Source organism: Molossus molossus, unplaced genomic scaffold, assembly GCF_014108415.1.
Source record: "Molossus molossus isolate mMolMol1 unplaced genomic scaffold, mMolMol1.p scaffold_m16_p_3, whole genome shotgun sequence".
NCBI lineage: Eukaryota > Metazoa > Chordata > Mammalia > Chiroptera > Molossidae > Molossus > Molossus molossus.
The window spans coordinates 106091794-106118987 of record NW_023425366.1 but is presented as its reverse complement, the minus strand read 5'-3'; the positions used below and the strand labels follow the sequence as shown (position 1 = coordinate 106118987).

At 38.6% G+C, this 27194-nt stretch overlaps 1 protein-coding gene across 5 annotated transcripts in view; it reads right to left on the bottom strand.

Moving 5' to 3' along the window:
• The window catches only part of SMG1 (SMG1 nonsense mediated mRNA decay associated PI3K related kinase), a 101772-nt gene that overhangs the window by 8084 nt on the left and 66494 nt on the right, over positions 1-27194 (bottom strand). For 4 of the 5 annotated variants that reach the window (XM_036278626.1, XM_036278628.1, XM_036278629.1 and 1 more), the window contains 25 exons: positions 26941-27118; positions 25905-26066; positions 24660-24877; positions 24208-24362; positions 22099-22321; positions 20638-20884; positions 19999-20228; positions 17652-17900; positions 16850-17185; positions 16524-16742; positions 15770-15960; positions 14876-15048; positions 14459-14738; positions 13527-13799; positions 13064-13298; positions 12583-12809; positions 10387-10537; positions 10088-10277; positions 9445-9914; positions 6797-6934; positions 4527-4679; positions 3236-3415; positions 2122-2349; positions 695-906; positions 430-536 (listed from right to left, as the gene is read on the bottom strand). In XM_036278626.1, the coding sequence (XP_036134519.1) occupies positions 430-536; positions 695-906; positions 2122-2349; positions 3236-3415; positions 4527-4679; positions 6797-6934; positions 9445-9914; positions 10088-10277; positions 10387-10537; positions 12583-12809; positions 13064-13298; positions 13527-13799; positions 14459-14738; positions 14876-15048; positions 15770-15960; positions 16524-16742; positions 16850-17185; positions 17652-17900; positions 19999-20228; positions 20638-20884; positions 22099-22321; positions 24208-24362; positions 24660-24877; positions 25905-26066; positions 26941-27118 (5425 nt within the window). The remainder of the gene's footprint in view (positions 1-429; positions 537-694; positions 907-2121; positions 2350-3235; positions 3416-4526; positions 4680-6796; positions 6935-9444; positions 9915-10087; positions 10278-10386; positions 10538-12582; positions 12810-13063; positions 13299-13526; positions 13800-14458; positions 14739-14875; positions 15049-15769; positions 15961-16523; positions 16743-16849; positions 17186-17651; positions 17901-19998; positions 20229-20637; positions 20885-22098; positions 22322-24207; positions 24363-24659; positions 24878-25904; positions 26067-26940; positions 27119-27194) is intronic. The other variant, XM_036278630.1, reaches the window with a different exon arrangement.

Here is a 27194-nt window from a genome sequence, read left to right as displayed (position 1 = left end):
AAGATTCAATGACAGGGAAATTATCAATATTAAGTTGGAAAAGGCAACAAAAATCGCTTCACAGAATGATAGCAATTTATGTATATACATACATAAAAGTCAATTAACAAACACAACATGGTTTTACCTCTAATTAGAATAGAAATACAAGTTTTTCTATTAATTATTTTTCTAGATTTCCCTAACAGGCATATATTCATAAACGATTTAAAGAGTATTTGAACGCAAGGTATAGTTACTCTCTCAGATAAGTATTTTTAAAATTAAGCCAAAATCTGTTCAGTTTGGGATATGGTAGAATTTAGGGAAACCCTTTGTAAGTGATGACTATAAACAAACACTTATAGTATAGTTAAAACATCTTAGCTTCTATGTATAGATTAACAAACAGATCAAGATTCAGGTCTTTTTGAAGTAGGGAAGTCCTACCTGCAGCAAAGGAAGGCTGATAAGTAGCAGATGAAGTTGGACTTGAACATTCATTTGTTGCATCGGTGATTAAGGGTGATGCAAAACTCACTAAATTATTATAGATACTGAAATACAAAACAAAATGGCTTAGTTATGAAATACTTTATCAGATTACTACTTAATAAATATGAAAACTGAAAAAAATTAAATGAATTAAATATACAAAACTCACACCAGCGGTTTTAAATGTGCATTTTAAGTTTAGGCCAGAAAGCATTCTTACCTCTGACTTTGTGTTTTCAGTTCTTTCAAGGTGGGTGTTATTTCCTGGAGCATTTCAACATGTTCTTGACTTCGAACCTGACCCATAGCTTGGACTAATGTAAACAGCACAGTCTGAATATTATCCTGCCATGATTTATATTCACCCAAGAACTGCCTAACACTGTTCTCATAGGGAACATCTTCACCATCTGCCAGAGCAGCTTCTTCATCCTAGAATCCATACATTAATGATTAAGAAAAGGGTACTTGTTTTAATAATTACTCTTAAGACAGCTACCTTTTGAATAACGAGTAGGGTTTTTCAAATATCAATGCGTTTAATCTGCCTATTACCATTTAAGTTCCTTTCTATAGGAATCCTGTTTCCACCACAAAATAAAAATTCCAAGTATAAATAAATCCTAAAATTAAATGATTTTCTGTTTTGTAATGATGAATAATCTAGCCTTTTCTGGAGGCTCCGTTTCCTTATTGTCTAGATTATGTAGGATATTAGAAAGAAGAGACAATATTTCAGTCATTTTGGATGCAAACTCCTAGTTTGGGGGTAATGGTTGGGAGGAGAACAGAGGTTGAAAATCTAAACATTCTAAGGCTAAGTCCAGGTTTCAGCTCTAGTATAAATTATGTGACTTTGGTGAATCAATTTCCTTAACCCTGATTTTCTCTGTGTACAAAAATCAGACTACTTACTACCTGCTTTAAAAAAAACCCGTTGAGCCCTGGCCGATTATGCTCAGTGGTTAGAGTGTCGGCCTGCGGTCCTGAGAGACCCGGGTTCGGTTCCCGCTAAGGGCATGTACCTCGGTTGCAGTTTGTCCCCGGCCCTGGTTGGGTCGAGCGGGTGGCAACCACTCAATGTGTCCTTTTCACGTTGATGTTTCTCTCTCTCTCTCCCTCCCTCCCACTCTATCTGACCAAAATATGGGTGAGGATTAAAAACAACAAACAAAAAAAAAATACAAAAAAAAACCTTCAGCCCTGGCCGGTTTGACTCAGCAGTTAAGAGTGTTGGCCTGTGGACCAATGAGTCACAGGTTCGATTTCAGTCAAGGGCATATACATTGGTTGCAATTCGTCCCCGGCCCTGGTTGGGGTCATGCAGGAGGCGGCCACTCAATGTGTCCCTGTCACATCGATGTTTCTCTCTCTCTCTCTCTCTCTCTCTCTCTCTCTCTCTCTCTCTTCCCCTCCCTCCCTCCCTCCCTCCCTCCTCTCCCAGTCCCTCTCACTCTATCTGAACAAAAATGGAAAAATATCCTCAGGTGAGGATAAAACTTAAAAAAAAAACAGTTGATGAAAACACTAACTCAGTTACAAATTGGAAGATGTGACCAGAGAGAAATTGTTTTTATCATATAAATGAAACTACTTGTTATTTTATAAAAGGGGGGAGTGATTGCGTGTCTATGTTATTAGTCTTACCTTAGCCATTGCTTTCAAGAGGTGTTTGACATCTCCAAGAGGCCGGTTATGACCAGTGAGCACAGTTTTTATGTTATCAACCAGATTCTGAATTGTTTCACAGACTGTTTCTATCTGTTGTTCTTTCTCTGTCTGAATTGCTCTCTGAGCAGACATATCCTGGGTCAATTGTTTGTGTGCTGACAGAAGCCATTCAGAGCTGCCAATAGGATGTTCAAGACTAGTGTCCTAAACAGAACAAGCATTTGTTTGATTTTAAGTATCAGCTGGAATAATACAAGTTTCCTGTCTTTGTCTTAATCATCATCATCATCATCAAAAAGCATTAGTAACTCAAGCTGACACAAAGAACCTCAGTTGCCAAGTCATGAACTAACCACAAAATATTAATTTGAACAATGTACGAAATACAGGCTAAGATTTTAATTTTTCTGTATAATCATACAGGGAATACATGCTTAAAGTTTAAAATCTAAGAAGTACATTTTCCATTTTAAAGAGTGATTTAGGGTCACCCAAATCCAGGACCCTAAATCACTCTTTAAAATGAAACTGGCCCTGCTGGTATGGTTCAGTTGGTTGGTACACCGAGAGTTCTCGAGTTTGATTCCATCAGGGCACATGCCTAGGTTGCAGTGCGTACGGGAAGCAACCAATCAATGTTTCTCTCTCGCTCTTAAAAAAAGAATGAAAAAGAACTGGAACTTCCTGATACAGCCTAAAGCCTCCCTACCAAACATAAATATGTTTAGCAACTTGGTATCTCTGCATTTAACTCACGCATCTTGCATTTGTCTTTCACCAGCCCTCTGTGTGCTTGCTACCCTATTTTCAGTGCATGAGTCACTTGCTACACAGTTTATCTCTCCTCCCCTCCAAACCTCCACAGTACTCGAGAATGCATTCCACTTTTTAACTCACTGTATTATTTGTATAAATAGTTCCTTTGGGGGCTAAGAACAAGAGTTAACCATCATTGCATCCTTCAAAAATCTTATATACAATACATTCAATAAATGTAAATTGAGTGAATATAAAGATTCTGAAGGTGTAACATTAGCCTTATCATTTTAATCACCAAGTTTCTCTACTCCCACCAAGATTCAAGACTCACCACTCTCTGTAATAAACGAAGCTCTAACTCAGAAACTGAACTGTTAAACTGTGATGCAAATGAACACATTTGCTGACACCGTTTGATTAGTTCAAATAATGCAGCGTCCAGGTTTAAGGCTTCTGCAGTTCTAGTTCGTAAACTCTCAAAATGAATGATATTGCTGCAGAGGAAAGTGACCTGTAAAGAGGCAAAAGAGAAATGGAACCACCACAAGAGGTGGGGTGAGGGGGTGCAATTAATGACACGAAACAATACTACCTATTCATTTCCAGAATTCAGGACCAGAACAGGTTCTGGGAACATTTGAATTATGACTCTTCTGAAACACAGACCTAATTCTTACAAATTATGGCTATACATAAACATACATCTTTGGTTGTTGATGCAGTTAGGTCTGAGATGGCCAAAAGTACCTAAGTATAATTAGGTATATGTATCTCCTACATAAAAGTTTTTACACACAAAAAAAATTATTCCAAAATAAATCTGTTATCATATACAACTGCAATTTGTGCTCTGTACAAATTTCAATTTTGTAATGTTCCCTTTCTGCTTCTACTCCTGCTTAACTTTACAATAAAGATCACAAAATGCTAAGTAGATATTTGAAAATGTCACGCAAATCTTTTAAGGTAGATAACAGTATTGTGCTTATGTTCTTATATAGTTATTATCTTTACACAGTGACGTATTTATAGAAAAAATTATATAATATGAGGAATTTCCATTAACTATGGGACGAAAAGAAGGAGTAAGAAATAGAGAGGAAATAAAATAGGACTTAAGTCGATAATTTTGAAATTTTGGTGATGGGTATATGGAATATGGATATCATTATATTAGTCTAATTTTGCACCTAACTGAAAATTACATTAATTTTTTTTGTTTTGTCCTCCCCTATCCCATCCACAACAGAGTTAATCCACCACCCCTGGCAGAACACTAAGTCATAAGACATTTTATTAATTGCCATGTGGAAAAATAATATTCAACTCTTTAAATCACTTTAAGTTGCATTAAAGAGAACCTTAGATAAATTGTGGAATTAAACTTTTTTTTCCAACAAACGCTGCTGGGAGGTAGTAGTAAGGGTCCAGGAAAATAACTGGCCATGAGCTCAGCCTAAGAAATGTTGGCCCTGCCCATGGCCTTTTTTGGTTCCTCTTCCCAGAGCTGACTAGAAGGGGGGTGGGCTCTCAAGCTACCCCTAGTTATCCAACATGTAACATCCAATTAGTTATATAATCTTGCAATAGAAAACAAAGAGGGCATACATGGGCCATAATACCTGACTTGCTCTTTGGCTCTCTTTAAGGACAAGATTTCTTCTTTCAGCTATCGTTGCTTCAAAATCTTGTAGTACAGGTGCCAATGCAGGGTTGGCACCACCTGCCCACTTGAGTCGCTGTTCAATACTTGCTTCAAGTGCTGCTAGTTTCTCCTATAAAAAGCCAGGAGAATTTCAGTGAATATTGGACATTCTCCATTTCCTGTCTGTTGAGCATTTAATGAATATGAGAGAGTCAAAACCAGCAGGATGGAGCATATGTAATTTTAGAAAACATTTTAACAGTCACCTTTGGAATTAATCTTGATTTAACTTTGAATATTTAAAGCTAAACAAGTCTGGGAAGGCAAGAATTGGCTCTCACTTTATTGCCTTAAAATTTCTAGAAGAAAGTTTCATTTTAATTTTTAGTCTTTAAAACAAAACACCTACTACCCCAAATTCCTACTGTGCTATATATGGGCTATCTATAAAAAAAAAAATTCCAGCCCTGGCCGGTTTGGTTCAGCAGTTAGAGCATGGACCTGCAGTCCGGAGAGACCCGGGTTCGGTTCCCGCTAAGGGCACGGACCTCAGTTGCAGTTTGTCCCTGACCCTGGTTGGGCCGTGTGGGTGGCAACCACTTGATGTGTCCCTTTCACGTCGATGTTTCTCTCTCTCCCTCCCTCCCTCCCACTCTATCTGAACAAAAAATGGAAAAATGTCCTTGGGTGAGGATAAAAAAAAAAAAAAAATCCATTATATTTTTGGCTGTGAAAGATGAAAATCAGATTTCCACAAATTCAAAAGTTTTAAAATAATGTTAAAAATCTATCCAGATTATCATGGCAAGGAGGGTTTTTTTTTTAATCCTCACCCGAGATTTTTGCATTTATCTTCAGATAGAGCGGGAGGGAGAAAGGAAGAGAAAGAAAGAAACATCAATGTGAGAGAGACACATCGAGTGGTTGCACCCCACAACCCCAACTGGAGCCAGGGACAAACTGCAACCGAGGTATGTGACCTTAGCGGAAACCAAACCCGGGACTCTCCAGTCCGAGGGCCGATGCTTTAACTACTGCGTCAAACCAGCCAGGGCGGCAAGGAAGGTTTTATACAACAAAGTTATTTAATTATTTTATTCAACATTTCAAGTGGAAAAATTCACATTCATTCTCTTTTACCTGCTTCTCTCCCTCTTATACACACACAACCCCTCCAAAATCAGGAAAAAAGGCAGGAATTCATTCTCCTAAGTTAAAAACTAGGACTAATATGCTGTACAGAAAGAGATATTTCAATCTTCAAAGATATGAGAGCTCCAGAAAATGTTCATTAAAAATTGTTTAAATAGCCCTGGCTGGTTTGGCTCAGCAGCTAGAGCGTCGGCCTGCGGTCCAGAGAGACCTGGGTTCGGTTCCTGCTAAGGGCGCATACCTAGGTTGAAATTTGTCCCTGGCCCTGGTTGGGTTGTGCGGGTGGAAGCCACTCAATGTGTCCCTTTCACATCGATGTTTCTCTCTCTCTCTCCCCCTCCCACTCTATCTGAACAAAAAACGGAAAAATGTCCTCAGGTAAGGATAAAAAAAAAAAAATTGTTTAAATAGCCCTTGCCAGTTTGGCTCAGTGACTGGAGCATCGGCCTGCGGACCAGAGAGTTCCGGGTTCGGTTCCCGCTAGGAGCACGTACCAAAAAAAAAAAGTTTAAATATTACAGAAGTGATTATACTTGTTTTATACAAATATTAATTTACAAAAAGAACAAAAAAATTAGTTACTACTGAGTACATGAGGTATAAGGATATATAATAAAGGATATATACATATAAAACTACCATCAAGACCTGTTTCTTTTATTTAAAAAAGGGAGTTGAGATTAAATATGTGGTTAAAATGACAAAGAAATACAATCTATAATAATAGTTTGGAAAAACGTTCTGCTACACATAATAAGCTAAATATAATTGCTTATATACATTTCAGAAAACAAATTAAGTATTCAAGTTTTTCTAATCACTAAGGTTCCCTTAATGTGTATGCACAGTAATCATGAAATTCATTAAAAATCTGAAATCTTTAGTATGTCCCTGTTTCTGGTTCAGAATATACTGCTACTATAAGATTCAATTACCATGGAAGGTAAAAGAAACAAAAAAGATAAAAGTTAAAAATAAAAGTGAGAAGGAGGTTATGCTTCTGCGGCTTAGAAGCCAAGGACACACATACACAGCACTAATACTTCATTTCATCACATTCTAGGTTATCCCAAAAGGAAGATCTGAAAAACACACCTGAACTGTTGCAATTGAAGTTTCAATTTGGCTCAGAGTATGGAGTTTCTTTTTCATGCTGGTTAGGATGGCAGACCGAGGAGGAGGTGTGACTGACACGGTTTGTGGTCTATTGATGAGGAGATCTTCATGCTGCCACTGTTCAAAGAAAAAGAAATGTAATAAAATCAGGAGGGATAAACCTTTAGATAAACAACTGAGGGGGAAGACAGAGAAATCCAGCTGCAACAAAGCAGAGTGGGCAAGAAGAATAATAGAAGAAACAAAAAACAATCACAAGGTGAAAATGCTTCCGAGATAGAGAATGCCTGATAAATTTCTTGGATCAGTGATAGGCAACACTGAAATAGTAATTCTGAAGTTATTTCCTAGTTTATGTAAAAGACTAGTCCATAATCCCTCCACCCTAAAGATAATCTCCAATTAAGAGGCTGAAACAAGTGTGGTGGTGGGCAGGGTTGTCAAGCATGGAGGCTGGCCAAGTGACCAAAGGAATTCTCAAAACAGAGAACCTGGAAGTGACAGAAAGGGGTGGGCAACTGCTGAGAAAGAATCAAGCCATCTCGTATATGTTGTAAGGAAGGGTGGCCCCAGAAGGGCAACAATTTAAAAGTTGTATGTTGTGCTTAGAGCTTAAAATGTGTTCAGATAAGACTGAAAGGATTTTTTACAATGTTTTTCATACAGTTGTCAATTTTTAAGGGAATAAACTCCAAGTGTATAAAAGATTAAACCTTTTCAGCATTACATTTTTAGAAGTAAAAAATAAATTCCAAAAACACATCCCCCCAAGTGCTAGAGGGACAGTTACTTATAAGTGCAATTTCATATTTTGAATAAATCGCTTAACTTATGAACTAAGAACACGGCCAACAATAAAACTGCAAAGAGAAGGACATGCACTGCATTCCATGCACTGAGCTGAAATCACCAATTCCACTATATGGAAGCAGCTTCAATATAAATGGTACAAAGTAAACTGTGCCAAAACAGATTCCAGGAAATCTAAGTACCCAAATATTACTCCATCTACAAATTGTTTGAAGCTACTGACAATATTGAAGACTATAATTGGGAAAAAGTAAGAAAAGTAGCTACGATTTTACTGTGCTTGGTGTCTTACATAATTCCTTCTTAAAAATAAATATATATATTATTTTTTTTTAATTGATTTTTTTTTTTTAAGATAGAGAGGAAGGAATATGGAGATAGAGACAGAAACACTGATCAGCCGCTTCCTACACACCCCACACTGGGGATCGAGCCACAACCTGGGCATGTACTCTGAGCGGGAATTGAACCAGCGACCTCTCAGTGCATGGGACAATGCTCAATCCACCGAGCCACACCAGCTGGGTTAATTCCTTTTTTAAAAAAAATCCTCACCCTTTAGAGAGCGAGCAAGTGGGGGTAGACAGCATTTATTGATTGCCTCCTGCACACACCCGACTGGGGCCAGGGATCAAACCCACGACCTATCTGTGTACAGACGACACTCCACTTGACCCACCTTGGCCAGGGCTAGATCATCATTTTTAACCCTCACTGTTATTAACCTTGGAGAGGTACTGTCCCCATTCTACAGATGAGGAAATCAGACCTTAGGGAAGTTAAACTCAAGTTCAGAAACCTGAATCCAAATCCACTTCAGCCCAGCCGGTGTGGCTCAGTGGTTGAGTGTCGACCCACGCAATAAAAGGTTATCGGTTCGACTCCCAGTCAGGGACACATACTGAGGTTGCAGGCCAAATCCCCGGTGGGGGATATGCAGGAGGTGGCCAATCGATGTTCTCTCTCATTGATGTTTCCATCTCTCTCTCTCCCTCTTCCTTCCTCTTTCTCTAAAATCAATAAAGAAAAAAAAAAACCAACCCACTTCACCCCTAGGGTCTGTTCTGTCATATTGCCCCTAAATAATCAAGGACAAAAATAGGCTTCTATAAACAATTCCCAGATGTGCCCTGGCTGGTTTGGCTCAGCGGTTACAGCGTCGGCCTGCGGTCCGGAGAGACCTGGGTTCGGTTCCCGCTAAGGGCACGTACCTTAGTTGCAATTTGTCCCCAGCCCTGGTTGGGTCGTGTGGGTGGCAACCACTCGATGTGTCGCTTTCACGTCGATGTTTCTCTCTCTCTCTCTCTCTCACTCTCACTCTATCTGAACAAAATATTGAAAAATGTCCTCGGGTGAGGATTAAAAAAAATAATAAAAAAAAAAAAACAATTCCCAGATGAGACAGGTTTATGCACAAAGCTATTGTCACATCAGAGCATCAGGGAAACCAAAGTCACTTTAGAAAGAATCTTAATTATATGTTAAACAAGACAGGAGGCATATCCACATAACAAATACATGAAACCATCAGAAATTATATTTACAAGTAATACTTAATGACATACACAATATTATAAATGACATCACAATACTGAGAAAAACTAATTCGAAGGACACGAACTGTAATGCAAAATTATCTCAACTACATAAAAGAGCAATAAGAACAATTGGAAAGCACCAAGATACTAAAGCTGGGTTTGCTCTTGGCTGGCACAGTTTAGGAAAAATTTCTCTACTTTATATTGTTTTATATTAATTCTCCCAGTTTTTCCAATTCCTACATTGAGGAAAAACACATTATAAAGAAAAATACTTACCTGAAACATGGCAATATGTAGCTGAACACGCTGCAGGCTTGTCTTACAAGAGGAAATACTGGTTTCCAACCTGCGCACCAAGTCATGCTTCTTCCAGGCAGTGTCATAGGAACTCGCTAACACAGTTGCCCTATTCATGACCAACTGAGAGAACTTTCCAACCTGGATGTTGTGCTCCACAGCTTTCTTACAAAGATCATCAACAGAAACTTTGCTTTCAGCACCAAAATCCTTTGCCTCTACTTGAGCAATGATATCCACACCGAGAGCGCTGATGAAACTGCAAAGTGTGAGTCCCAGAGCTTGGTTCGGCAGTCCAATCAAGAGTTGCCTCACAAAGTCGGCTGTGAATGCCTTTATAGGTTTGGCCATTTGATCTTCACTGAAACAAGAGTTCCTAAAAAGGGTTTTCACATTAACAATCTGTACAGGCCCATTTACAGTATTCTGATCTTCCAGTGAACTTGACCCTAAAAAAAAGGAAAATTGTCTTCAAGTATTCCATGCAAAACTAAAATAAGGTAATAATGCTATTTATTTAAAAACTTAAGGTTTTATGAGCATACAATTAAGCCTACTCCATCCTACCCCCTTCCAAAGTACCACACAACTATATCCAGTATGTTTCAGTGTGAAATATTACCTGACAAAGTTTTAGAAAAGGTACCACAGAGCCTGAAAAATTCTTTAATTGTCTGTAGCCTTTTGAGAAAGAAAATCTCTTCTAGCACCTGCCGGTGATTATCATCATCAAAAAAATTGACTTGGGTACTCCGGGCTTCCCTTATAATGTCAATCTTTCTCCAAGCTACAGGAATTTCCATCTTGTTTAACTATATAAATAAAAAATAAAAAAAAAAGAAAGTTCATCTCTCCACTCTTCCCACAATGACAATTACTTTGATAGACTTGCATTACTCATTAAACCAAGCCAATACTTACCTTTTCAACTAATAAGCCAAAAGCAGTCTCAACTTGGGCAAACATGCCATCAAATGCTACCAAAAGCATCTGACCAGCTGACATTTTTGGTGTCTCATCAACTGAACCATTTCTTGGTTGGATTAATTCACCATATTGAGCATGAAGTACTCTAGAGGAAAAAAATGGGAAGGTAAAACCCTCACTGAGGAGCAATAAATCTGCAGGGTACACAAATGGTCAACAAGTCTCACAGTAGTATGCAGTCTAGAAAGTCTTCTGGCATTAAGGAAGGAGTGTTATGATAAAATGGTATTTGATGTCAATCACAGTGTGAAGTCAATGGTTCCAATTTAGTATTAGCAATTGTTCATGTGATTAAATTTCATGTAGACTTGAATTATGACAATTTAAAAGAAAAACTATATAACATATTGCAGTCTCACATCACACACAGAATGTGAAATAATACAAACCCCCAATATTAAAACAAAACAAATCAAGAAGCTCACAATTCTTAAGCTGATGGATCTAGCAAAAATTGTCAAGTATGTTCACATTACTGTCACATGGCAGAGCCAACTATAGACAGTAAATTGAAATACCTGCCATTTATCACTATTTAGCTGACATGTTTGTGCTATAATGGTTACACTCATTTTTTTATTGCATAGTAAAACAACTACAAAGAAGCATGAGAAAATAGGAAAATTATGAATGCAGAATAATACAACATCAAGGAATTGTTACTTTTGCTGAAATAACAGCACCATCATTAAGAAAAAGTTTGTATTTTACATATATTTCCGGCAGTATTTAAGAATGAAAAAATATTTGCTTTAAAAAAATATTGGAGTGGTACAACTTAAATAAGATTGACCAAGTACAGATAATTACTGACGGTGGTAAGATGTGGGTTCATTACACTATTCTGTCAACTTTTTATATCTTTGAATTTCCCATGGGAGGAGGAGGTGTGATGTGACAATTCATTTCTACTCCCTCAATTAATCTTTCTGAAATGAACTGGACATCAGAATGTCAAAGAATAAGGTGTTGAGTCACCAAGGACAAAGGGGCTAGGGGCTTAGCTATGGGTACAGTGCATGGTCTGAGGTGCCACCCAATCTCTACAGATTCCAAAGTTTAATTGTTTTTCTGGATTTAAGAGCTGAGAAATATTCAGTATTCAAAACAAACTTATAAATTTTAAGCTAATTTGAAAGTGTTGTCCTGAATTGAGGTGTATATTCCTTAGCTAAGTGAACTGGCTCATAGGCTTCCATGGAGTTCTAAGAGCTGCTTAAAAATACCACACTCGTGCCCTGGCCGGTTTGGCTCAGCGGTTAGAGCGTCGGCCTGCGGTCCGGAGAGACCCGGGTTCGATTCCCGCTAAGGGCACGTACTTCGGTTGCAGTTTGTCCCCGGCCCTGGTTGGTCGTGCGGGTGGCAGCCACTCGATGTGTCCCTTCACGTCGATGTTTCTCTCTCTCTCTCCCTCCCACTCTATCTGTACAAAATATCGAAAAATATCCTCAGGTGAGGATAAAAAAAAAAAAAAAAAAATACCACACTCGCCCTGGCCAGTTTGGCTCAGCGGTTAGAGTGTCGGCCTGCGGTCCAGAGAGACCCGGGTTCGGTTCCCGCTAAGGGCACGTACTTCGGTTGCAGTTTGTCCCCGGCCCTGGTTGGTCGTGCGGGTGGCACGTGTCCCTTCACGTCGATGTTTCTCTCTCTCTCTCCCACTCTATCTGTACAAAAAATGGAAAAATATCCTCGGGTGAGGATAAAAAAAAAAAAAAATACCACACTCCACTTTGTGCTGTGTGAACGTATGGTGAAACTGCAGCACTAAAAGGATATATGAATGTATCTGATAAAACTGCATGGAACTACACACATGCATACATGCACACACACAAATGAGTGCTTATGTTACTTGTGAAATCAGTAAGCTGTACCAATGTCATTTGCAAGGTGTTGCTATTGTACTATAGGTATAATGAAATGTGCACAAGACCTCCCTGCCCACATTTTTTACAACTTCCTGTGAATTTTTTAATGATTTTCAAAGAAAAGGTTTTTAAAAAGCCATGTATATAAGCATTTATAAGTAATTATATCTGCTCTAAAAATGGAAAGTAAACTTACAAAAAAAAAAGAGCTCAAAATCCTTATCTAGCTTCCCCATCTCTTTCAGAAGAAAACAACACTTGCCTGGCAACATCAATGTAATGAGCGTGTGTTTCTTCCTCGAGTCCCATAGCTGCATTTCTTAAGTAGGCCTGAAGAGATTCAACTAGAGTCTGCAGGGGAACGCCATCAGTTGTCTGTTCAATAAGACTGTCCAGTTCATGAAGCATACTTTCTAATGTGTATTCTCCTTTCATTAAACATCTTAGTGCTTCTGGAAATATGATTTGCCGGAAATTTGAATTTAATTCCTATAAATAGAATTTAACATTTTCTGACTTTAGATAAGTTACACATTTAGAGACTTAATACCATAATTTAAGAATAAACTTGATGCAATTGTAACCAAGACATGGATATAAACCTCACACTGATCTTTAAGTGACTGCTTAAGCAACATTAAAAGGCGGAAGAAGTCAAATTGCTTTTCTGAATTAAAGAGATGAGAAGTACAATGTTCAATTTCTAAAACAAACTTCTAAAACTTTAATTTAAAAGTGTTCACCTGAAGTGAGGTGTATACTCCATTAGCTAAGTGAACTGCCTCGGACGCTTCCAAGGGGTTCGGAATATCTAAGTCCTGTGGCACCAGGTGGCACTGCTTCAATAACTGCACCAGACAAGTGACGTTTCCGCTCATACTACAGAGCTCCTCCAAGAACCAGGCTCCATCCCGAGAAGTCAGATCAACCAGCTGTTCTCCAGCACTTGAAGCTGCACCTTCCATCATCAGGTTACGCCTAAATGTGATAAATATTTGTACGGTGAAACTAACTTAGTCAAACTCACCACAAATGAGGGTAACTCAAAATCTAAAAAGAAATAAAGCAAATGAAACACTGGGCAAGACTAATGAGAGTAAAAGAATGCCTCAAGTTTGGGATTAAACAAAAGACTCATGAAATCTCAATATGCATCAGTGTTTCTGAGACAACAAAATGGTCTTGATATGAGGTTAGCTAACTCACCTTGTGAGGGTACAAAGAGCAGAAATAATAACACTTGCTAAACTTAAAGATCCTTCTTCTCCATTCTCATGAAGGAAAACTTTAATGCAACGCTCAATTTCTTTCAACTGATCTTCACAAACGGGCACAGTGACAGCTTCCTGTTTCAAGCGTTCCACTTGTCTAATGAGTCTGCTGTTTATGTCTGCTGCGTACCGCTGCAGGGTCATTTCAGTGGCAGTGATGAACTGACACACTGTTGGGGGTGGTTGGGGAGTATACTGCATTTCATATCTATGTAAAAATAGAAAGAGGTACTTGTTTATAATATAACCACTCCCTGCTTGTAAATAATTTCATGATTTATAAAAATACTATATGCTGAATATTGCATTTGATACTCAAACCCTGAAGAGTAGGAACATTATTTACATTTTACAGGTAAGTTTCAAGAGCAAAATTAACATCCTAGGATGACTTGTTGGTTAAGTGACAGAATCAATGTTTGAATTTAGCTCTCTTTACCCTGATCCCACCCCTCTTGCACAGGGATACATTTTTTTTTTAATTGGTCTTAGAGAGAGGAAGAGAGGAGAAGAGAGAAACATTGATCAGTTGCCTCCCACATACACCCCAACAGGGGATCAAACTCACAACTGTGTAGGTACCCTGACTCGGAGTCAAACCCACTACCTTTTGGTGTATGGGACAATGTTCCAACCAAGTGAGCCACATCCGTCAAGGCATACATTTTAATAAATTAGAAAAACCCACCGACTTATAAGAGAAAACGGGACATCAAATCTTCTTAAAAGACAAAAGTGATTCCAAACAAATTCCATCTATCAACACTTCTTTTGAGTAAAATTAAATACTATGCAATTAAATAATTGAACACAACTTTGCTTCTAACCTCAATGAGAAGTAAAGAAAATGAAGTGCTATAAACTTACTTCCTATAGAGTTCTTGACAGCGCTCTACTGTGGTGTTGCAGATGAGCTCTTCCATCCAGGTCTTCCACTGTTCTATTCGATGTTTCTGAAATATGGCCTTTGGGTACTGCAGAGCCACAGTTGCATAGTGATGCAGCTGTTCTAGACAGCCTCGGAGCACCGAGCGCCTTTGCTGTAGCAGCGCACCGACCTCCCCCTCCAGCTGCTCGCACTGGCTAATCAAGTGGGCCTGACCAGCATTCTGCAGAAAGGCTGTCGCTGGCACATAGCTTGGAGGACCTTTGAGTAAAAGTAATTATTAACTGTGATGAAACCATTTCAAATCAGCAAGGGAGCACAAACCAGAATCCCATACATAAAGACACAACTACAAAACTCACATGCTCACGTGTTATCTAAAATAAGTTAACCCATACCAAGGTCCATTTGTGTGCTTATCTCCTGAAGCAAACTTGCAAGCTGTGTGGCCTCTAAATTACTGAATGCAGCCTGATAATGTGTTATCCACTGTTCAAATTCATTCAGCTTCACCTGGATTGCTTCCTGAACAGCCCGTTGCTGAGTCTGTAGTTGGGTGTGTTCAGAATACCTAATAGAGGGGAAAAATTAATTTAATTGCTTTTTGTTCTTTCTTCTATGTACTTTCACAACCCTGACTTTGCTCACACTTGGACAAGCTCCTTTTCAATCCTGAAGGCAATGCTCAAATGTCCCTTACTTTTTTGGTTTATCCTGACCCCACAGTTACTTCAACTACGCTCACATTTTAAGCAAAATCCTACCACACCTTCAAGGTTCTGAGTTTTTTAAAGGTAAGAAGAAAAAAAAAGGCTGATGCTGATGGATCTTTATCATCTTGAAACCTCATGCAATGTTTGAAACTTGCATATTCAACTACCCTTCACTGAGCACCTGCCTTGTACAAGGTTCATTCACTTAGATAACTAATTTAATGCTTAAAAAACTCAGAGAAGCAGATGAAATGATTGCTAATGTACAAAGAGGATTCAGATACAAAATGAGGAGGGAAAACCAAACCTCAGGTTTTTCTGAAGCCCAGTTCAGTGTTCTAACCATTATGGTCCTATGCCTACCTATCCTTAACAATTAGTCATTTAAATTAAATATAATAAAGCAAAGAAATTTCAGTGAATTCTTATTAATACTTTGAAACTTCAGTCCTTGGGAGAGCTTTTGTCATTTATGTGAATCGCTGCAATAAGTCTAATTCAAATTGACAATATTTACACAAATACGCAAATTCTCCGTAACAGCATATATTTAGAAACGAGCTCAACACTGTTTTAAACCTGTGTTGCAGAGTGTGAGAAGGATGATCCACTCCTTCAGCTCCTTCCAGAAACTCTATTTCTTCCAGCAGCTTGCCCTGCAGTTTTTCCACATCTGTCAATTGCTCTTGCAAGCTTAGGTATTCGTCTAAGCTGCTGTCCAGCTTGGGAAGCACAACCAGCATCTCATCCCTATTCTTAAACCAGTTCACCTGTGAAAGGTATTATGGTTAGGAAATTCTTACCATATGGTTAGGGTCAGCTATGAGACATGATGATGTCTCTCAGAAAGATTATGCTAGAAGGATATCTGGCACATATTATTCTATTTAAATCTCAACAAAACTCTGAAGGGTGATGGCATCACCCATATTTTACAATGATAACAAAAGTGTTCAAGTTCACAAAGCCATAAAATGAGACCCAAATCCAAAATCCCATATAGTTACTGCCATACTACACCAAACAAGATTAGCATCACTGGCTACTAAGATATTAAAACCAAGACTGAAGGGAGGCTATCCAATTAAAGGGCACTTAAAATAGTCATTGGCAAACACATTCCAATCTATTTAAAAAGGTGTCATTTTTCACATCATGTGTGTCTTTGTATTTCCTAATAAGACATCAAATTGTCCTGTTTCACTGCCATTTCAATATTATACATTACAGTCTTAAAAGATTTTTAAAGAAAAACAGTTTTACTCAACTATTTTACGGACACGTTAGCTCTATTAACAAAAAGATGACAATGACTTATTATCATTGGCTTCACCTTAATTTCAGCTACTCTGGAAGAAAAGAGGCTGCGGGTGATCTCCCGTTCCATCTCTCTCTTGCTCTGCTTGCTCTCGGCCTGCTGGCCACCTCCACCATAGACAGCACCAGCAAACCCGGCCTCGCCCCCAGCTGTCCAGTCCACCAGGGGGTCATACACAAAGGCCTCCAGCAATGTCAGCAGAGTCTCTCTGCCACGCCGCATAATGTGTAGAACCTATTTTCAGAAGAGTTTTAAGTTTTGCCACAAGTTTCCTCATGAAAAAGTTGTTTTTCATGACACAGGATTTGTTAATTTACGAGGTATAAGAGAAAACAGCATACCTGCTCACAGGAAAGCCTAAAAACACCTTCTACTCCAGTCACACCCAGTGCTGTTTCAATGTTCTGTGTCATCCGAAAAGGCACTTTCTCAGGAACGCGAAGGCTTTTACCTTGAAAAGATAAATCATGATTACTTTTGTCTTTCCACCAAAAGACATTTGACCTCATAATATGTGTAAAGTCCAAGTTAATTTTACCTTTTTCAAAGCAAACATTGTAATCTATGTGAACAACTTCTCCAGTTGTCATGTCTATGAGAACATTATCCAAATGTCTATCTCCAAGGCCAATTATGTACCCGACCATAGACATGACCGCCGTAGATCTGGCATAAGACTAAAGAAGGGATGGGGATACAAGGTAAACACATTAGCAAATTTCCTTCCAATATGGACGGATCCTCTAAAATTTACAAAATTCCATAATCCTACTCCTTTGTTTCTAAATAAACAGCTAGCACTCCTCAGGGCTGCTACGCATGGTTGCAGAGTCTCTACACTGAGCAGCTGACAAAACACCAGGGTCCTCATTGGTCCTACATAAGTCATCAGAATGTTGGATTTAAAAAACAAAACTACTCTTCAGCCTCCCTAGTTTTTCCCTTTCTTCTTTTCACTGCATCCATAATTCCCTCCATTTTGCCCTCACACAGTAATGGTCATGTCTAAGATTCAAATATAGGTCTCAAATTACTAAGTCTGGAGGAAAGTAGGTAGTAAGAGGAGGAGGGTGAACCAGACAGACATGACAGGAAGCAGGCCAAAGAATCAATACTAATTACAATAAAAAAACAAAAACATACCTGTGTGACTCTCCACCATTCATCAGGTGTGGTACAAGATGACCAAAGCTCTTTAGCAAGGAGATTTGGGGGAGTGGCTTCCATTAACTCTTCTAACACTGCCTTCATTACATGAAGAGGCCAATCCCGCCGGGACACATCCAGACTAAGTCCAACTGCTTTTAAGGCAGGACCAATTTTACTGTAATAAAGTTCACTAGGACGGGGCACAATTCCAGGATTCTGAGGGGTTTGGTAGGAATCTTGGGCCTGTAAAAAAATTATTTTAAAAGAAAAGATCAACACTATTTAAATAAAGATTACTCTGAATGCAAAGTAGTATTTTGGAAATTGTTTTTTCAGTGGCATTCTCCATCCACCCAGGTGAATCTCATGCACCAAACAGCCAATTCTTCTTGACTATGCATCATTGTTACAACCTACATGTCTTTCTTGTAATTAGGTGGTAGTACTGGTTTATTAAAAACCTGGTCTACTGTTATATTTTCTTGAAGTTCAATTCAAACTCAATATTCAAGTAACATTCTACTTTGTAACATATAATTCTGTTTAAACTTTATCATTTACGCACATATTTCACTCTTCGTCAGTATGACTTAATCAACATAAAATTAGGTTTATGCCCTGGCTGGTTTGGCTCAGAGGTTAGAGCGTCGACCTGCGGTCCAGAGAGACCTGGGTTCGGTTCCCGCTAAGGGCATGTACTTCAGTTGCAGTTTGTCCCCAGCCCTGGTTTGGTCGTGCAGTTGGCAGCCACTTGATGTGTCCCTTTCATGTCAATGTTTCTCTCTCTCTCTCTCTTCCTCTCTCCCCCTCCTGCTCTATCTGAATAAAAAATGGAAAAATGTCCTTGGGTGAGAATAAAAAAAAAGATATTTAGACAAAAAAAAAAAAATTTTTTTTTATCCTCACCCAAGGACACTTTTTTGATATTTTGTTCAGATAGAGTGGGAGGGAGGGAAGGAGGGAGAGAGAGAGAAAGAAACATCGATGTGAAAAAGACACATCGAGTGGTCGCCACTCACACGACCCAACCAGGGCCGGGGACAAACTGCAACCGAGGCAAGTGCCCTTGGTGGGAACCGAACCCAGGTCTCTTCAGACCACAGGCCATCGCTCCAACCACTGAGCAAAAATGGCCAGGGCTAGACAAAAATTTAATAGCTCATCTCTAGACCCCAATCTCTAAGTTACTCTTCAATAATTGTTCTGCAGTCTTTTATACCTACTTTATAAGTCAATTCCTTTCAAACTCTTGCTCCTTCCCATACCTACCTGGATTAGAATAATTTTCTTAAGCTAGATGTGAAATCATGAGATTGAGACTGCATAAAATGTATCTCTATATCCATAGTACTTAGCACTACTATTCCTGGAATATACTAAGCACTCAGATACTTAGCTATAATAAATTTTAAATAAAACTCCTAGTCTAAATCAAAGTATAAATTACACAGATACAAAACAGTGACTAACTCTAAAGTTGTTTCTTACTTACATATTTAATTTACTGTATTTTTTTCTTTATTGATTTTAGAGAGAGAGTGATAAAAAAAAACATCAGTGAGAGAGAACATTGAATGGCGGCTTCCTGCATGCCCCACACTGGGGATCTGGCCCACACCTGGGCTTGTGCCCTGACTGGGAATTGAATCGGTGACCTCTCGGTGCATGGGTCGACACTCAACCACTAAGTCATACCAGCTGGACATACTTAATTTAAAAGAACCTGAGTCAGCCCTGGCTGGTTTGGCTCAGCGATCAGAGGGTCGGCCTGTGGACCTAAGAATCGCAGGTTCAATTCCGGTCAAGGGCACATTCCTTGGCTGCAGTTCAATCCCCGGCCCTGGTTGGGGTCATGTGGGAGGCAACCAGTTGATATGTCTCTCTCACATTGATGTTTCTCTCTTTTTCTCTCTCTCTCCCTCCCACTCTATCTGAAACTCAATGAAAAAATATCATTGGGTGAGGATTTTTAAAAAAAGAACCTGAGTCAAAGCTATCTCTTAGTTACAAATTTAATTTAAAAGACCCTGGTAAGTCTAATAAAAAGCACTAAGATGTGAATTATCACTTTACTGAGTATAAACCAGACTATCACCCTACCCCTCCATATTGATCTAAAAGATTAACTCAATGTCATTATTTCTGCCTATTAAAACTTTATTTTTATAAAATGACCCTCAAAAACTTTCCTAGGTACAAGTCTGCTCCTTCTTTAACTTACAAACTTGTGAAAATGCTCAAGTGCACTAAAACCTAGAAATATTTCACAAATAACAGAAACTAATATAGTTGTTTAGGCACATTCACATAAAAGGACATGTATACTTGAATTTGTATCAACCTTTTGTGCTTGTAAGGCAGCTTCCCGTTGTTGCCATCGTTTGTAAAGACCAAACAAAGGTGTGGCTCCATCCACCCACTGGATCAGCCCTGACCGTGTTCCTAGTGGTGTTACAGAATAGTGTCGAGCATGGAAACGAGGTGTCTCTTGGCGATTGATTGTAGCAAACATAGTATTCACTATAGACAGGAATTGCATTATTCTCTCATCCAGATGTAAATCCTCCAATCCTGTGGAAATAAAATTAAAGTAGCTAGTGTAGATGACCAAATGGGGAGAAGTACAATGAAAACATACCACTTTTTGTGTCCTTCTCAATTAGCCATAGCAGTCAAGAAATGATAGCCAAGGAGACACACTGAGAGCTTTAGAGAACATTCAATTCAGTCATGAGATATTAGATACATTCATTATTAGCTGTACCTCAGTTGTTCTACTTATACAAATTTATAAGCAGAAAGAGTAGGAATGAAGAATCTTACTCCTCGGCATCCAACTACTTCCATTCAAAATCACACAAGATACAGGATATTCCCAGCTATTCATGACATATAGAAATCCACCAGAAACAACCCTCTCCTACCACACACACAGAGAAAGCATTAATAATCAAACTAATACTCTCCTTTTAAATCTCACCTTTGAAAAGATAAGGATAGCTCTTTCCATCCGACCCCAGAAAGAGAAGTTTCTTTGGCTTGGTTTTGGTAGGTAAGATTGTGATGGTCCCGCCCACACTGTGGATTGTAACAGTATCTCTGGCTGAGACTTCTCCAGGAAGAGCAATTTCAGTGTTAGTCATGGCAGCCAGCCACGGGCTAATTTCTTCAAGACGCAAGATGTAACTTGCACGTTTCTGTGCTCTCTGTTGCAAACTCAGCATTATCTAAAAAATGGGGAAAACAGTTTACATATATTATTATTATGACACCTATTTTCTTCTACATTCAATCTGGCATAAAAGTTACCTTGAAATACCAATACAAACACCTCTTGCTCTAGTTCTTATATTTAATTTGTTGTTATATATTTGGGTATTCCTGGAAGGGGAAACATTGGTGTGCTGGTATGCTCTAGGTGGTTTCTACATTGTGCAGACCTCTTCCCTCCTCCTGTCCAAACAAGCAATGAAATCACTGCCATGATCATAAAATCCAGGGCTTGTAGACTCATTCTCTACTATTACACTATGTTTTAGCAATGCCAAAACAAATCAATTCCGCCCTTGCAATTGAGCAAAAGATGTAGCTAGTGTTGGTTGTCAGGTAGACACAGCCTTAGGAAGCCACTTGAATTTGGTAATAATTTAGAGCTCTGACCACTTGAAATATACAGAAAAACACCATAATCTATTCTAAAAACTGACAGGAAATGGGTCACGTGTATACTTGTGTTCCTACATGTAGCAAACTCAGTAATTTGTACCTGAATTAATAAACTGAGAGCTCTGATTTCATGTAAAAAAAAAAAAAAAAATTGAAACCAATCCTTAGCATGCTTTGTTAATAAAAGGAAAAAGACAACTGGAAAACCCCCAAATACCTACTGACAGGACAATATAAACTGTGGTTATTTGCCCAGAATAGATCAATATTCAGCTGCACACAAAACATGGGTGGATAATAATGAAAAACACAAACCAAAAATCCTAAGGCTAATTCATCAATAATGAAAGTAGTAATTGCAGACATATATATACACACAATATGCTCTGATTTTTATGAAGTTAAAAAATAAGCAAAAACTAAACAATATACCAGTTAGAAATGCATCAATAAACAGAACTATTTTTTTTTTTTAAATAGGTAATAATTAAAAATTCAGAACAGTACCGGTTGGTTTCTGAATTTACAGAATATTAAGAGTACATTCTTCCTTGGTGTGAATCCTTTGTAGATGATAGTGTGCCACCCTAGGCCTACTCAAAATGAAGAATACAGCCTTGTCTACATTTTTTATAAGCAACTGGTCATAGGCTGCCTTCCATTGGCTCACAAAATTTCCTCTTGTGTTCCAAGTAAGGAAAGTCCCCTTAATTTAAATTTTGTATTTCAAAGAGGACTTCCCATTTTTAGGAGCATTCTTGAGATTTTTCTGTACCTCTTTAAATGGAATCCAGCTGCTTCCAGGTTTTGCAGGGTTTGATGGTGTCTTCAGTTTTTCTAGGGCATTTTCAATTGCATCACCATAGTTATCCTGAAACCACTTTTCATGAGGAGTTTCTGCAGGGGCCGCTGTGATGGTCCTTACATGCTCCAAAGCAAACACAATGGGCTTCATCAAAGCCGTGTGCTTCTCCCGCATGATTGCAATTTTCTCTTCTCTGACCAGGAAGACAGTGTTATATAAATAAGGAGCAATTCGAATGTATCAAATGTAAATAAACAGTATAAAAGAGTAAGAAAAAATAAATAAAATATAAGCAAAGTAACTTATGACATGGCACTGTGAAAAATACAGCACATAAAAGAGGCAGTTTCCTTTTGTAACAATTGGTACTAAGAAACTGGATATCTACCTGCTGAACCCTTACCTTACACTATATGCAAAAAACCTCAAAATGAGTCAAATACCTTAAGAGCTAACACTTTAAAACTCTCAGAAGAAAACACAGGGGAAAGGTTTCTTAACACTGGATTTGGCAATGATTTCTTGGATATTGCACAAAGCACAGGCAACAAAAGAAAAAGTAGGTAATTGGACTACATCAAAATTAAAAACTTGTATGTACATCAGGCCCTGGCCGGGAAGCTCCCAATATGCCAAGGTTGGAGGTTCAATCCCTGGCCAGAGCACATACAGGCAACCAATGAATGCTAAGTGGAACAACAAATCAATGTTTCTCTCATTCTTCCTCTAAAAAACTAAAAATAAAGTAAACACACACACACACACACACACACACGTCAAAAGATACTGTCAAGAGAGTGAAAAGACAACACAAAATGGGAAAAAATTATTTTTTGCAAGTCATGCATCTTCGGTAGGATTAATATTCAGAATACACAGAGATCTCCTAAAACTCAACAATAAATAATTCAATTCAAAAATGGGCTAAAGATCTGAGTAAGACATTTCTCCAGCCCTGGCCAGTTTGGCTCAGCGGTTAGAGCGTCGGCCTGCGTCCTGAGAGACCCGGGTTCGGTTCCCGCTAAGGGCGCGTACCTCGGTTGCAGTTTGTCCCCGGCCCTGGTTGGTTGTGCGGGTGGCAGCCACTCAACGTGTTCCTTTCACATCGATGTTTCTCTCTCTCTCTCTGTTCCTCTCTCTCCCTCCCACTCTACCTGAACAAAAAATGGAAAAATGTCCTCTGGTGAGGATAAAAAAAAAAAAAAGACATTTCTCCAAAGAATATATACAAGTGGTCAATAGGCACACGCACGATGCTCAACATTATTAGTCACTGGGAAATGCAGATCACAACAGCAATGAGATCACTTCACACCCATTAAGATGGCTACTATCAAAAAAGAAAAGAATAGAAAAATAATAAATTGTGTCAAGGATATGGAGAAATTGGAAATCACATGCAGTTTTGGTGGAAATGTAAAATGATGCAGCTACAGTGGAAAACAATTTGGCGGTTCCTCCAAAAGTTAAACACAGAATTACCATACGACCCAGAAAGATCCATTGAGTCATACACAAAAAAATCAAAGTAGGAACAAACTCAAACAGGTATCTGTACACCAATGTTCATAGAAGCATTATATACCAAAAGGTAGGAGGAGCAACCCAAATGTTAACTGACAGATGAGTACATAAACCAAATATGTTATATTCATACCGTGAAATACTCAACCATAAAAAAGAAATTCTGATACACACTTCAACATGGATGAAACTTCAAAACATTATGCTACGTGAAATAACACAGACACACAAAAGAACAAATACTGTATGATTCCACTTACATGAGATACTTAGAGAGAGAAGGTAGAACAGCGATAAGCAGAGGTTTGGGGTTGGGGGAGAATGGGGAGGTATGGAGGGATTGAGCGAAAAAAAAGAGAGAGAGAAAGAACTCATGGACATGGACAACAGTGTAGTGACTGCAGGGAAAGGGGATGAGTGGTGGTGGAAGAGGATATATAGGGAGGATAAATGGATGGAAAAAATAAAAATTAAAGATTTGTTTTAAAATAAAAAATTCAAAAATTTTAAAGACAGAGGAAGCTACATTTTCGGAGTATGTGTATGAAAACATACTTGCGTAAGGTATTGTTGTTCTGGACTCTCTTCACCTCATCTTCAAGCTGCTGAATTCGTCTCAGGACGTACATGTGTTGCTGTAACAGAACTCCCAACCAGAGCTCATCCCAGAGAACAGTGACCCTGCGTAGCTCAGCCACAAGCATCTGAACCTGCAGATACAGTAATATTCAAACATACTCATCAAGTCCATACACAGCATAGCCCTGCAAACCCTGGAAACTGTAGGTTAAATGTGTGCGTCTTTTATTCACGATATAATTACAGAATCTTCATTAGTGATTCTGCCTATCAACACAGATTTGTAAAACCAATTTTGATTATTCTAAAAGCTTTGTTCCTCAAATATCTTCATGACAGTTTTTAATGGGTTTTGTTTACAGGATGTTTTTTGGGGGAGAACGGTTATAAAAAAAATTGATTAAAAGCACAAGTTGGGTTTTCTGTACCTGTAAGACCATAGTTGGGTTTGCAGAAGATAGCTTATCTACAATTTTGCTGTAGCAATCCTGCATCATGGCTTGGTCTTCATTTAATCCACTTTTAGGTTCATCTTTATTGCTATCTTGAGAAGCAGGAGGACTTCCTCCCTCACATTCAGAAACCAACAATTCTTCTCCTTGAATATTGCCAAGTAGAGTTGGAATTGCAGAGGAAAACTTATTTCCTATAATAGAGTGCGAGAGTAAGGTAGACTTTGGATGTTTCTCCCCTGGGCATATGTCAAGTTTTTCCTAAACACCGAGGATCTCTTCAACTCCAGAGAACTCATTTAAATAACTGGCATTCTGTGCACTAAACAGACCAAAGATCATGGATAGTCTGTCTTTTTATAATTTGAACTTTTATTAATATTACAAGTTAATAGAAGATAAATAGGATAAAGGAAGAAATAAATCTAAACAAATACAGTGTTCTCCCAGCTAAAGTCCAGAACTTGGTTTCAATCCTTATCCACTAGTTATTCAGCTTAGTGAACATGAGAACAACTCAATGTCCCATGCTTGGTGGGTTACTCTGAGTCTGAAGATAGCATGAAAAGTACATGTCCTAGGTGCCAGATGCACAGCAGTTACTCTCTCAATAAGTGACAATTATTATTTTATTTTTAAATATGTTTTTATTGATTTTTTTTTATCCTCACCCGAGGACATTTTTCCATTTTTTGTTCAGATAGAGTGGGAGGGAGGGAGGGGAAGAGAGAGAGAGAGAAAGACATCGATGTGAAAGGGACACATTGAGTGGCTGCCTCCTGCCTCCTAACCCAACCAGGGCCGGGGACAAACTGCAACCGCAGTAAAATGCCCTTAGCGGGAACTGAACCTGAGTGTCTCTGGACCGCAGGCCGACACTGAGACAAACCGGCCAGGGCTGATTTTTTTTTTTTTTGAGAAAGGGGGACAGAGAGAGAGAGAAACCTCAATGGGAGAGAGAACATCAATCAGCTGCCTCCTGCACGTCCCCCCACTGGGGATCGAGCCCTCAAACTGGGCATGTGGCTTGACCAACAATCAAACTGGGACCTCTTAGTCCATGGGGTGAGGCTCAATACACTGAGCCACACTGGCCGGGCAATTATTATTTTAAAAACTACAAATTCTATTAACTCTGGAATACAAAGCTCAAAAAATTTTACCTAACATTATATGCAAAATAATATATACTCAAAGTAGCAGTACTTTAATATCCCATACCTGAAGCCTGTGATTCGCTACTAAGCGATATGGTGCCCACTATTGCAGGATACAATATGAGATGTGGGGAATCCTGAGCCACGCGGCAGAGTAGATTACAAATACTTTGGCGCACATAGACTTCAGGGTGGTTTAAGCGTGAGAAAAGCTGTGGAATAATTCCTTGAGGATAAGAAGAAACATACTTAAAGTTATTACAAAGAGTCAACATAGTAGATACAAAGAGATAGAACCTGATGTGTGCCAGCATCACTTCTAAGGGCCTCAGATTTCTCCCTGAGATAACAAAGAACTGTACACAACAGTCTTGCTTTGCAAGTCTGGTTAGAGTACAGAGCTATAATCAAAATCTAGAACAATTCAAACAATTCAAAATACAGAAATGTATTTTCTGTGAATGTCTGTAATAGAAGGCATAGACAATTTTTACAAAGAGTATATGAAATTACTTTTTCAATCACAGTCTACTCCTTTCAATATTATTTTGTATTAGTTTCAGGTTTAGACAATCATATACTTTACCAAGTGTTTCCTACGGTATTTCCAGTTCCCACCTGGCACCATACATAGTTATCGCAATATTATTGATATTGACTGTATTCCCTATGCTGTACTTTACATCTCCGTGACTATTTTGTAACTACCAATTTGTACTTCCTTTACCTTCTTCACCCAGTCTCCCGACACCCCTCACCTCTGGCAATCACCAGTCTGCTCTCTATATCTATGACTCTATTTCAATTTTGTTCATTATTTTGTTCTTTAGATTCCATAGGACATATAAAAATCGTTGGAACTTATTTTAACCACACTCTCCAAAATTCGTTTTGTATATAAAATCTTCTGCTTCTCAGCTTTCCATTCTTCTGAAAGGTGAGAGGGAAGTGATGTAACAGCTTAGGGTGTCGTAAGAACTAACGTAGACATTCTGTAACACAGCTAAATACTGAACATAAAGGAACTACTACTACCTTTTTATTGCCTTAGCTATCCCACCCAGATATAATTTTTGCTGAGATATTTTTTAGATCATCACCTCTCCATGGAGCAGTAGGTGTTGTTTCCAAGCCGTGTTCCAGATACTGCCTAAGCTCGCCAGCATGCTTCACAAGCAGCCTGAGCAATCGCAAGGTGGCCATCACGATCACATCATCAGTGCTCTGCTCTGCTCTATGACTTAAATCTAGCCTTGGGTCATCTTCATCTAAAGGAGTCTAGAGTGAAAGACAAAAGGAAGAAATAAGAAACAATTTAGAATACTGTTTTCGTCTACTAAGTAAAGAAATTTCA